Raw genomic sequence first — 12,064 nt, forward strand, 5'->3', positions numbered from 1 at the left:
CTGCTAAGAACGTTAATTGACATTAGTTGCTAAATGTTTGCAGCAATAATTTCAAAAATCGATTCTGAATCGAATTTGGTAGGCAAATCGGTTGGCCCAACTTAGACTAAGAATCGTTTTTAATTATTAACAAGTCAACATTATGTTCATTTTTTTAATAAGATAAGAAGTACCAAGCTTCAACATTAAATAAACTCGGCGGGCAGAACATTCTTTGCATTTTGGAGGCTAGTTAATTACGTTTGTAAGCTGAATTGGAACAAATCTTCTGGATATTAGCCTAGATCGATCTGAATAAGACCGAACCAAACCTACTTTAATTTCTTTATGTAAATGCAGTGCAACTATACAAAATTTGTCTGATCTATGACAATTAAGTTTACCTCCATTTTCAATTTTCAGAAGATTATGCAGCAATGATAGATATGAGACATGAAATGAAACCTGATCTGGGTATCATGTGTTTGAACTCAAGTTCGTGCTATTTTTCTTTTAACGATGAGAAACCTTCGTGTACAGGCAAGGCCCTAATGGATCTTCCTCCTTAATTACAAAGTAAATCCAGGTTCATGATCATATGATATCTAATCTCCTAGAGAGAATTGAACGTCTAAAAGGTGCACACACATGCATTAGTTTCTTTTTCTCTTTCATTCTCCATTTTTTTAGCATTTTCATTATATGTACTGATTTATTGATCCCCAATTATAAATCAAGAATCAGATCTTGAGATCCTAAAGTTTTAGGATCAGCTTGGGAAGCAACCCAAGCGGCAAGCGGACTCTTAGTCTAGTCAACAAGATCAAGCAGGTGGACACTCACAGCCCTTAATGAGTTAATGGAGATGGAAATTTTCCTTTATTTTATCCAAAATTGACTTCAAAATAATCTAAAGAAATTGTTGGTAGTCGCCAATCTCTCTCTCTCTCTCGTCCCTGTATAAACCTGACCTTTATTTTATTCTTCCATTTTAATTGTGTTTGTGGTGCGCCATTTCCACTTGCAGCTCTAATTCTTTCAAGACATGGAAAGAATACATGACCAATAAATTCAGCACCATATACGTGCACAAAGCATATACATCACTTTGAGAGATAGATACTCTACAACCACATCCCTAAATCTCATACCAACACTCCTTGATACCATAATGCCATTAAGATAGCACCTTTCAACATATATATATATATATATATATATATATATATATATATATATATATATTATATGATCTGGACCATGTCTCTGGTAATTATTTATCAAAATGACATTTGATTGAGCCGTTCGATTTTTAGATTGGATGGCTCAGATACTAGCATGTAATTTGCAATGTCAAAACCGAACCAACAGCATAGCTAAGCTAATTCTATGCACGGGAACACGAAATCTTTTAGAACCGTCTCTTAGAAACTTAAACCGGCTTTCGGGCTAAGATTCTCCCTCCCCATCAATCTTTTCTTGTTCGTTCTTCTAAAATACACGCATCTTAGAACACTGGAAGACTTGGTGTTTCAAATTGTGGGGCACTGACTGCGGTGGTGGGAGAGGGCGGAGGCCGTGTACTGGCGGTTGCCCTTTCCGAGGCAGGCGTCGACGCCATCGGGGGAGAGCTTGCCCGTGGAGTCGCCGTAAGCGTTGCGGCAGACTAGTGGCTGGCCGCGGGACCCCGCCGACGAGGGCGAGAGCTCGATGCCGGACAAGGTGATGTCCGTGCAGGGCCGCCTGGGACTGCAGGCTAGGTAGACGGGCTGTACCGCGTAAGTTCCGGTGATGCCGCTGAAGGTGACGCTGGAGACGGACACTCCCTCACCACTTTCCGAGCATGAATTCTTGTCGCAGTAGAACTGGTCGATCACGATAGGTATGTCGACGTCGGACATGGAGATCCGGTTGAACGTCACCCCCATTAAAGAGCCCCTTCCATGCTGCCATATGCGACCACAACCACAAGTGAAGAGAAAAATTAGTTCCCCGCAATCTTGTTGATATTAGCAAGGAATTTACGAGTGGAAACTCTAGACTGATAAAATTTTCCAAGATTTAGAATATTTAGATACGTTGGTCATGGAGTTGCTGCAGATTTGGAACAGACGACGAATAAACAAAAGGAAAACCATATATACATCTTGTCTATACTGCTAGCGAGCGTGTAAAGAATTCCGATTCCTGTGGAATTTTCCGTTCACCAAATTCAATTCAATCACGTTTTATACAACCGAATTAATGTGAATCTGGACTTGGAGTCAAATTTCATTAATTTATTTATTAAATCTTTATCGGATATATAGTCAGACATCGATTGTAAGATATAGAATTAGTTTGTTGAATTGCATGCTGTGTCCGAATCTAATTAGTGAAGGATTCCAGTGTTCTTTACCATTTCCAGGTTGATGGTTTCATTTAGATCAACTGTCAGATGTATTTGACCTATTGACAACATTACTAAATTCTAATCATTAAATTCCGTTCGGACCATTTTTCACTTGAGATAGAATACATGACCTCTCCTTCCAATAATTCCACCTCCTGAAGGTTCAGGCTGAGTCGATGCCTAGCTCGAAGCCTCTGCTACACATTAACAATTAACAAATATAATATTTGTTTCTCTATTTTGCCTAAGTTTTTTCTTCCTGCTTCCTGCTTTTTTTTTTCTTTTTCTTTGTAGGGAGGGCTTCATTTGTATTATCATTTTCAAAGGTATTAATGTAATCACGGACACTGGCCATAAATATATCCGGCTTGAAGGCGTAAGTATATAATAGTCTTTCTTTACCAGGGTTTTGTAATGCATAAAGTTTGAGTACCATACCGCCCAAGTCTTGATCCTGGCTCCATTTGTGGCTGTATGGATGGTGCTGTCTTCAACTGTTATATTGCTCACACATGCATTGATGCCACCAAATCCAAGAGAGCCTATACTGCTCAATCACAAAAACATTTGAACTCAAAGTTATGGATCCTAAAATCAATGGGAATACATGTAAAAGCAAGCATTTCAACATTAATGTGACTATTGGCTGAAGGTCAGATCTGCATTCATTCGCTAGAACTGAGTGCAGACTAGATGACAAGCTGGTTATATGCATGATTTTATGGAAGTGTGACAACTGCCCACACAAGCCACATTCATACAGCTCCGGCACGATATGTTTAACATACCTTACGCCGTGACCGGGGCCACAGCGGATGCCATGGATATGAACATCGGAGCACCCTGTCTGTATCGATATACAATCGTCGCCTGCAATTAACGAGTTCAAGCGTACTCAATAAAGTTCATGAAGGCAAGTGGCGAAAGCAAGAATCTTCAGGCGTAGATGTGTGATGGCCATACCACAGGCAATAATGCAGTCCTCGATTTCTACGTCCTTAGTGTTTTGGAGGTGAATCCCGTCGGTGTTGGGGCTGTTCTCCGGCGACGAGATCCTGACCTTCGACACGAGGATGCCGCTGGAACCGTCGAATTTCAGGTGGCATTGAGGACTATTCTCAATGGTAATGTCTTGCACCACTACATCGTGGCTATCGTAGAATCTGATGGCCTGTGATAACACGTATCATAATTAGCAGAAATTGGAATGACTAGAACCAAGAAATAAACTTGATTCTGAGTTCAATTTGCATCTTTGTGAACATAATACTCACCGTCGGCTTTACGCCTTCTGATCTTCTCCACCAAGCTGACCCTCGGCCATTAACAATTCCACCTCCTTTGATCGTGAAACCCTTGACCCACTTCACATTAATCCATTGCTGAAGCGCAAAGCGGGGCCAACCGCTCGACGACGATGGGCCCAATACGACACCATCTATCTGCTTGATGAACAGAATACGTTCCAGGGAAATGAAAGCAGGAAAGAAAGAAAGAAATGTGGCAGAAGCAATCAATTGGGCAGCAGGCGAATTACTGACCTGAAGAACAAGGTTGGGCTTGCATGGTCCTTGCAAAGTCAGTGGGCGGATGAGGAACATGAACTCTGATGGGATGAGAATGGTGGCAGATTCAACCGAGCAAGCTGCCTTCCATGCTGCCAGAAGCGCCTGAAATTTTTTCACTTTCACTGTCATTCAGGCTACATGATATGATGTTACGTCAAGTAATCTTTCATTTCTAGTCATATAGCTAGGAGCCTAGGATGGTTGGTAAATTAAGAACAAATATTGATGGTATTTAAACAATCTTAAACCAAAAGAGTACTGTATCAGAATCAGAAACAGGGGACTAATTAGAGGTGAGAAACAATAAGAAAGACGAGAATTAGAGGCAGATGCATGTGATTCAACACCTCTGAATCATCCGTCATTCCATCTCCTCTAGCACCGAAAGATCGAACGTCGAAGGTGCGGCTCGAGTAAGGCATGGAAGAATTGTCAGAGCGTGACCGACGGCGAAAGGCTCTCTGCTTTCCGACGGTGTCATGCTTAGCCTCTGCGGGAACATAGAGGAGGAGGGAACCCAAAAGGAAGAAGGAGAAGAGAAGGCAAAGCGTGAGCTTTCTTGGCCACATATCTGCCGCTTCTGTGACCTCGCCATGACAAGAGACTGCAGCATTTTAAAGGCGAGGACGGCTGATCAGCTGCTGGCTGCTGTAGTGAGCCTCACGTTGCCGGCCTCTCTTTCCCTCCTTCGTCAGCGCGCAAGAGAAGGTGCAGAGCATGTTGCCTTCTAACTACGTAGGGCCACCGTACTACTTAGTACATGATATCCATTCAAGATCGCTGACCTGCACATGCCGGAGATCGCTGACCTGCACATGCCGGAACGTTGGATTTGATGACATAAGGACACTGTAAAATAGTCATGCAGGCTTTGCTGGTCAACGACCGATTGGGCTGATAACCCGAGGTTTGCAAATTAGTTGGACTTTGAAGAGGTCAAATTCAGGTTTCGAAATCAGATTCAGTCTCCTTTTTTTCCAAACCAAATTCATATCCAAATAGCAGAAGATCTGACATTTATATGTAATAGGACGGATCTTTATTAATGGATTAATCCAATCAGAATTTCATTGGATTTGCACTAAGGTATTGTAAGCCGACCCATTTTACATCCCTTCTTCCTGCTAATGTGCCTGCTTGGACCAAATTGATCGGATCCGATTCATTTGAAAAATTCTTGACTTCTTCTCTTGAAAAATTCTCCTTTCCCTTCGCAAGAGGAATTTTTTGTTGTTAAAATAATTTCATGCACTCAAACGCCTCTAACATCCCCTAGTGTTAGAATGGATATATATATATATATATATATATATATATATGTATATCTATATATATCTATATATATATATAAACTGACCTATGTTGCTCTCTCCTACTTGATGGTCTTGAAAGACATTCGAAATGAAAAACATCGATTAGGAAGAAAACTGACGGGATAGGAAATACTTTGGAAAGATCTATTAAAATTTAATATCATTGGCATTTTGAGAAAAGAAAAAATGGCCTGTCGATTTTACATAATCAAGAAGGTTGCTTTTAAATGAACTAAAAATGCTAGTATTCATGCAACCGTTATCGCACAAACTAATGTTTAATTCTCTTGACGTCGAATCGATTCGACGGCCGATTCAAAAGAATTAAATGTTAGTGTTTTTTTTTTTAAATAGCTTCAATTTTTTTGGATATTAAAATAATTTCTACATATTTTCTAGTTTTTAACAATAAGTTTTGGTATATGGATTCATTTTAACAAAATTGAGTTGAACAATTAGGATCTGATGCACCATAATAACTGATATGATGCATTTTGGAAAGGATTTGAAATTATCAGGATTTGAAAACGCTGATTTAAAATCTCACCCTCCCCTTTTCATCTTATAAATCCAATATTTTTTCAATGTAAAGAAATAAAAATAAGAATCTTAAATGTGGATCTTTAGCATAAACATGGAATCATCATGTCAGATCCACATCAGATTCATGGATTTCTGATATGAGATTATCAAACCCCTTAACTAAAAATGAAAAATCAGATCTGAGTTGGATTTTTCATGTGTTTTGGTTACATCCCTTTTCCTATAATCTCTGAAGTTTAACAAACGGGAAAGCGGTAATCCTAAAGAACCGAAAGTAAATACTAAAGGATGAGGTTATGTGTGGAAACTTTGCTTCTACTCTTCCGACTCATTCAAAATCACTTAAACTCTCAATGAAGGTAAGAAGTGCAACACTTTATAAAATGTGGATTTGGTTGCAACTTGTGATTAGGTTTAAAACAGTACAAGGTTTCAGTGTCAGATCCAGGCCTAGATCCGCATAATTCTTGGTATAGATGTCGGATCCTTTGACAACAGTCTTAACAGTGCTAAAATTTTTGATCGCTTGGTTATTTGGGCATTCTAATGTCACAGGAATTTGGAATGCGACAAAGATGCCACTGTTTCGGCTAAGAAATTTCTTGGAATATCTGAGGAAGAGAAGCCGGATACGTCATTCTTCCGAAAGGTTTTCGCAGCCTTTCCTCCAAAAGCGTCCATGTTCTTCCTCCTTTTGGGTGTTGGTGGCCTCCGTATTCGTGATGCAAATTTTATGCAGCGGAACGAGATCTTCCCGCTTAAATATCCTCAGGCGGGATATATCGTACTCGACATGCCCTTCAATGAATTTCTGGGAGATTGGCATCTTCTTGTTGATTCTGTAAAGAGTTCTGGAAGATGGGCAGGCGACAATTCTTGCTTAAATTAATTCTATGCATCGAAGTTGGAAGCTTCTTGTCTGCCATGATGGCAGACCCCAGGACAGATGTTGCAGGTCTCTTCTGTGATCCTGATTTAGCTGTCAGTGGTGATGTTCTGGCTTCCAACTTTGTTCCTGCCATGGCAAACTTGAGTTCGTTGATTGATAGAAAGGGTTACGGCACTACAGTGGTGGGGTCCGGTCCTAATGCAGTTTACGGGTTAGCCCAGTGTATGAAGGATCTGAGCTCTATTGATTGCAGGCTCTGCTTCTCAGAAATGAGGTCACTGCTTCCAACGTGTTATCCAAGGATAGGGGGAAGGATATTTCTCGATGGGTGTTTTGCGAGGTACGATAATTACTCATTCTTTGATGTGGAGAAGGATTCAGAGGACAAAAGTGTTTGTCTTTGGAGTAGGAACAGTTCAAACGCCTTCAGGTTTGTTGAGACAGTAAGAGAGGTCTCACGGAATGTAAGTTTGGAAGCTCAGAGGAACCAAGGATTTGCAGTTGGTTCTTCAAGCGACTCAACTGTAAGTGTTTATGCCTTGGCTCAATGCTGGCAGAATCTGAACAGCACGCTTTGTAAATCTTGTCTTGATGATGCCGCTTCTTCTATAGTTTCTTGCGCACCAGCTGTTGAAGGTCGAGCATTGAAGGCTGGTTGTTACATGAGATACTCTATAAACAGTTTTTGGAATATGAATCAGACTAGTTCTCATTCATCAGGTAAGATCATGGAAGATGGATGTTTTTATCCTTTTCGGTTGCTTCTGTTTCTTTTGAGTAAGTTTTGGGATCAAGCAGATTCTTATTGCCCAACTTTACTCGTAACAAAACAATTAGCTTTCTCCTTTTTTCTGTACTAATTCCTGAGTAGCTGTTCTTTCACCGTTAGCACCGGCAGCTTGTCTGCCCAATTAATATTCCGGTTTCCCTTACAAGTACTTAGTACCATTTCATGGATTGTGTCTTCATTTCCGACAACCAGGGCCTAATAAGAATTTTTGGACAATAATGGTGTCTGCTGGTTCCGGAGTATTTATCGTAGCTGGCCTTCTGATTTGGAAGTTTAGAGCTTTATTCAGCCGATCTAATGGTGGGACTCTGAAAGGTAAGAACATGGATATTAACTGAACATGAATTTTGAAAGAATAACTTCTCATTGGGCTTCTTTTTCTGCAGATTTGTTTGGATCAGGATTGTCTACAGTTATTGCTCAATCTAAGCTGAATTACAGCTATGACGAACTGAGGAATGCAACGAATGACTTTAATTCAGTAAATCGACTTGGACAGGGTGGCTATGGTACTGTTTACAAGGTTGCAGAGGAACCCAATTTTGCCCGGAACTTTTGATGTGGTTTCATTCTTCTTAATAAAGTTATGTGTCTGCCACAGGGAGTTCTTTCTGACGGAAGGGAAGTTGCTGTGAAAAGACTCTTCATTAACACACGACAATGGGCTGACCAATTTCTGAATGAAGTGGATCTCATTAGTAGAGCTCGGCATAAAAATCTGGTGAAGTTACTTGGTTGCAGTCTGGATGGGCCTGAAAGTCTGCTAGTTTATGAGTACTGCCAGAATAAAAGTTTAGATCTCTTCATCTTTGGTAATGCTGTTAATCTAATAGCCATTCTGATTGTATTACATTTGTTGCTTTCTCTTGAAACTGAAGCTTGTGTTTAACTAATCAATGCTTGTTCTGGACCATTCTACGAGACATAAGCACCTGTAAGAAAAGTAAGAAATTTAAGTAAATTATCTGTGATTGTCTTTATCTGATAGCTTGGCAGTCTGCATGCATTTGAAACTTTGAAAAGGAAAAGGGTACAGAGTAGGAGATATTTACAAAGATAGTTGTAAATCAAACATTTCTCTCTAGTGAAGAAAATTCAAGCACACTCATTCTGTTTTTCATGGATTGATATTGGCTAATTTTTTAATAGAAAGGAAAGTACAGTTTACAGGTTCTTGGTGAAACCTAAGATAGAAAACCTCAACTCGCTAATTGCCAGTGCAAGTAACTTGGTTCAAAGATTATGCGTATGAAATGTATATTTTCAGTAATAACCTTTTCACTAACAAGCTTTGATTGTTAGACTGCCAATATGCTGATTAACATACCTTGTCTGTCCAACATTTAGACATACAGTCATTTGGTCAAATTGATGGGATTGCTCGTGAGGTAAGTTGAGACTTTGAATATTCAGCTTGGACATTTGTGTGACTTCATGCCTTCAACCTTTATGTTCTGTTAAGGCTAGGTTCGTGGACATGTTTAACTTTTCCATTGAACTGGAAAGTCTTACTTCACAAAGCCTTGAAACTGTATCTTCTACTCACGCTAGGTTCTCAGACATTGAAATTTTCCATTGAACAGGAAAGCCTATCACCTAAGGAAAGTCAATCATGGTTTTGCCCTGATTTTGCACTTGAAAATTAATAACCTTTGCATCTTCACTCGGTAACATAGTTTTACAGCTTTTCATCTGGAAGTTTAGTATTTGATACTTCGTGAATTCATTAAATATGTGATGGACTAATAACAGTATTTCAAATCATCACGTTGGCACTTGGGTGTCCATTTAATGACACATTACATTATTGGCCTTTCCGTGTCTATTATATCTTGGAATGCTGCACCTTGGTACGTTCATACTTGAAAAATTGTAATCCATCTGGAATGTATCGAGCTATGTGCCTTCTGAGATGATCAGACAACATTAACCTTCTTGACTATCTGTTACAGATCCATTCCTACGGAAAAAGTTAGGATGGTGCAAAAGGCTTGAAATTATCCAGGGGATAGCTGAAGGGCTTTCTTATCTTCATAAAGAGTCTTGCGTGCGAATCATCCACAGAGACATCAAGGCAAGCAATGTTCTTTTAGATGAGAAGTTCAAGCCAAAAATTACAGATTTTGGTCTGGCAAGATCTTTTGCAGAAGACCAGACGCATCTCAGCACTGGAATTGCAGGCACATTGTAAGCTTTGAATGTCATTTTGACATAGATGACTCCCATTTTCCCATATTCCCATTTTGATTTAATGAATACTACTTGCAGAGGCTACATGGCTCCAGAATATATCGTCCATGGGCAGTTGACTGAGAAAGCTGATGTATATAGTTTCGGTGTGCTGGTTCTTGAGATTGTCACTGGTCGACAATGCAGCAACTCAACAGGGTCATCGAGTGGACAGTTTTTGTTGGCAAAGGTGCTTTCTCTCCTCATCTATTTTAAGCTACACATATAGAAGAACCTATAAGTGTATATTACTGTCAAAGATAATCCAGTTATGCTCCATTGAAAAGCTATTTTTACATACAGGCACTTGACTTATCTGTCATGTCTCCTAAAGAAACCAACAGGTGCTTACTGCCAAAATCTTTCAAGTTTTGCTAGGCATCTTCATTTCCAGTTAGTTGTGTTTTTTGTTCTTGTCAGCATTGATGGTAAGGAATGCTTCTCTCGTGTTTGGAACACACATGAATTCACATGATTTTCACTGCAGCAAGGTTTCATATATTTACATTGTTACTCCTACATACTTAGCATGAAAGAAACAAAAGTCTACGAAGCAACTCTAATCACTTTCACTTAGACCTACTTGTTTTCCTTGTTGAACATTGATTAGTTTTCCATGTTGGTTACTTCTCCTAGTGGGGTAAGACATCTATGAATTATTTTAAGTGGGTCCTGCTTGACAATTCTGTTGTGTGATAATACTGGTGAAGCAATTGATGTTCACCTGGTCCTGCAGTGAAATTTTCCTATTTCCATCTTTGGAAAAATAATAACTTTAATATTTTCTTTTGGTTATTCAACCTAACCCACAAAATTGTCAGCCCTTCAAATATTTCATCAATGACTATTATGCAAACTTTCTACTGTAACAGAAGCTATATTTGGTCATTTACAAGTTTGCCTCACTTGGATAATTCTCTGGATCTCTCATGATTCTCATCGCCTTTACTTGTATGTAGATATGGAGCCATTACAAAGCAAACACTGTTGAGGAAATTCTTGACGAATGTGTGGATGAGAAGGATGTGGAGGAGATGTTGCATGTGGTGCAAGTTGGACTTTTGTGCACACAGGCAACTCCAAGTTTAAGGCCTTCAATGTCAAGGGTAGTGGAAATGCTGAGGGACAGGGAAGAAGAGGAAGTTGTTCCATCTGACCCTCCATTTCTGGATATTCTGTCAGACTGCAACAATGAAAGTGAAGCCTCCAGACTGCTGTCCGTTTCTTCTAAGCCTAGTGTGTTGACACCATCAATCTCTCGAAGCCAGACTGACTCCACATAGTTCACAATGGAAGTCAAACTCTCTGAGGCAGATGCAAGCATGTGCCAAGATACACAAAGCCACGTGAACCCATGACTAGACATTCTAAAGTCGGTTTCAGTCACCTGTTTGATGGGGGATCTACGCAAGCAGACAGCAGAAAGTGACCTTCGTGAGCTAAAATATCTTGTCAATGAAGGCAAAATTTCCTTCCCTCTTTGCAGTGAACTGAGAAACTTACTCTCTGCACAGAACAGCATACGGAAACCAGCCTTCACATTCTTTTGGGTCGTACTGGATTGTGATCTCGGGAAATTCTGTAACACATATTCTAAATAAATGTATGGCATTCGTGGGACAGTCTTCATGATGGTATACATATTACATGAATTTTTATAATCTTGGGGAACGTAGAGATAATTTGCATGTATCTTATACTGGACTACTTGCCAGAACACCCATTAAGATGATTTATGTACATGTTCCTGCTCACCGCTGAATTAGAGATTGTTTTTTCTGCATTGAGAAGGTTCCAAGTATTCATTACCGCCTCCTAGCCAATCCAAAAAGAGAAAAGCTATCATTACGAGGAAAGGGTAAATGTTGCTTGCATGGGGAGAGTGGTTCGATATTTTTCGTCAGTCATTGCAATGCTACCTTCGTTTACTGTCATCAAATGCCATTCAAAATTATCATAATCACCGATTTGGAAGACGGTGCTTTACTTACAGGATGTCATTGATATTTAATAGCATGAAAGACCTGTCTATTGATGCACAATGAATCTAACAAAATCTATTGGGGGTTGCATTGTATTAAAATGACCATGCATTTAATACCAGGCTTTTGTGGGGTGGAACAAAAGTTCCACCTTCCATATTGCCATAGTGTTTGAATATCTAGAACTTTTGTTTCAGGAACTTTAATTCTTTGTTTGAAGGAGATGGCATTAAAATGCCATGAATGTTGTTGACCGTTGAAAATTTATGTTAGACAATTAGAAATTCATGTTGCTGAAGCACGGTGTGTTTGATACGAAATTTCATCAAGAGGCAGCTAATGATCAGATGAGCAGCTTCACCACCTTTACGTGGCCATG

At 39.6% G+C, this 12,064-nt stretch overlaps 2 protein-coding genes across 3 annotated transcripts; one reads left to right on the top strand and one right to left on the bottom strand.

The window, feature by feature from the left end:
• Positions 1 to 1,511: 1,511 nt before the first annotated feature.
• On the bottom strand, positions 1,512 to 4,508 carry LOC116263542 (polygalacturonase At1g48100-like). Its single transcript, XM_031643281.1, has 7 exons — positions 4,287 to 4,508; positions 3,913 to 4,041; positions 3,646 to 3,813; positions 3,335 to 3,542; positions 3,160 to 3,241; positions 2,810 to 2,918; positions 1,512 to 1,925 (listed from the first exon to the last, which is right to left on the bottom strand). The coding sequence occupies exons 1-7, from the start codon at positions 4,506 to 4,508 to the stop codon at positions 1,512 to 1,514; spliced, it is 1,332 nt and encodes a 443-aa protein (XP_031499141.1).
• Positions 4,509 to 6,411: 1,903 nt separating this feature from the next.
• Positions 6,412 to 11,486, top strand: LOC116264458 (cysteine-rich receptor-like protein kinase 2). Of its 2 annotated transcripts, XM_031644704.2 has the most exons (8): positions 7,080 to 7,208; positions 7,297 to 7,404; positions 7,667 to 7,789; positions 7,861 to 7,997; positions 8,076 to 8,286; positions 9,427 to 9,661; positions 9,743 to 9,893; positions 10,663 to 11,486. In XM_031644704.2, the coding sequence occupies exons 2-8, from the start codon at positions 7,347 to 7,349 to the stop codon at positions 10,984 to 10,986; spliced, it is 1,239 nt and encodes a 412-aa protein (XP_031500564.1). In that variant the 5' UTR covers positions 7,080 to 7,208; positions 7,297 to 7,346; the 3' UTR covers positions 10,987 to 11,486. The 2 variants fall into 2 exon arrangements, with proteins under 2 accessions (XP_031500563.1, XP_031500564.1); XM_031644703.2 differs by having other exon boundaries at positions 6,412 to 7,404.
• The last annotated feature ends 578 nt before the right edge of the window (positions 11,487 to 12,064 follow it).

Source organism: Nymphaea colorata, chromosome 11 (assembly GCF_008831285.2).
Source record: "Nymphaea colorata isolate Beijing-Zhang1983 chromosome 11, ASM883128v2, whole genome shotgun sequence".
NCBI lineage: Eukaryota > Viridiplantae > Streptophyta > Magnoliopsida > Nymphaeales > Nymphaeaceae > Nymphaea > Nymphaea colorata.

Excerpts from the sequence above, each read along its gene's own strand:
- LOC116264458 (XM_031644703.2), top strand. The coding sequence starts at position 6,654 with ATGGGCAGGCGACAATTCTTGCTTAAATTAATTCTATGCATCGAAGTT. Across the intron at positions 7,998-8,075 it reads GCTATGGTACTGTTTACAAG|GGAGTTCTTTCTGACGGAAG; the intron begins GTTGCAGAGGAA and ends TGTCTGCCACAG. Across the intron at positions 9,662-9,742 it reads ACTGGAATTGCAGGCACATT|AGGCTACATGGCTCCAGAAT; the intron begins GTAAGCTTTGAA and ends TACTACTTGCAG.
- LOC116263542 (XM_031643281.1), bottom strand. The coding sequence starts at position 4,508 with ATGTGGCCAAGAAAGCTCACGCTTTGCCTTCTCTTCTCCTTCTTCCTT. Across the intron at positions 3,814-3,912 it reads AGCCCAACCTTGTTCTTCAG|ATAGATGGTGTCGTATTGGG; the intron begins GTCAGTAATTCG and ends TTCATCAAGCAG. Across the intron at positions 3,543-3,645 it reads CAGAAGGCGTAAAGCCGACG|GCCATCAGATTCTACGATAG; the intron begins GTGAGTATTATG and ends GTGTTATCACAG.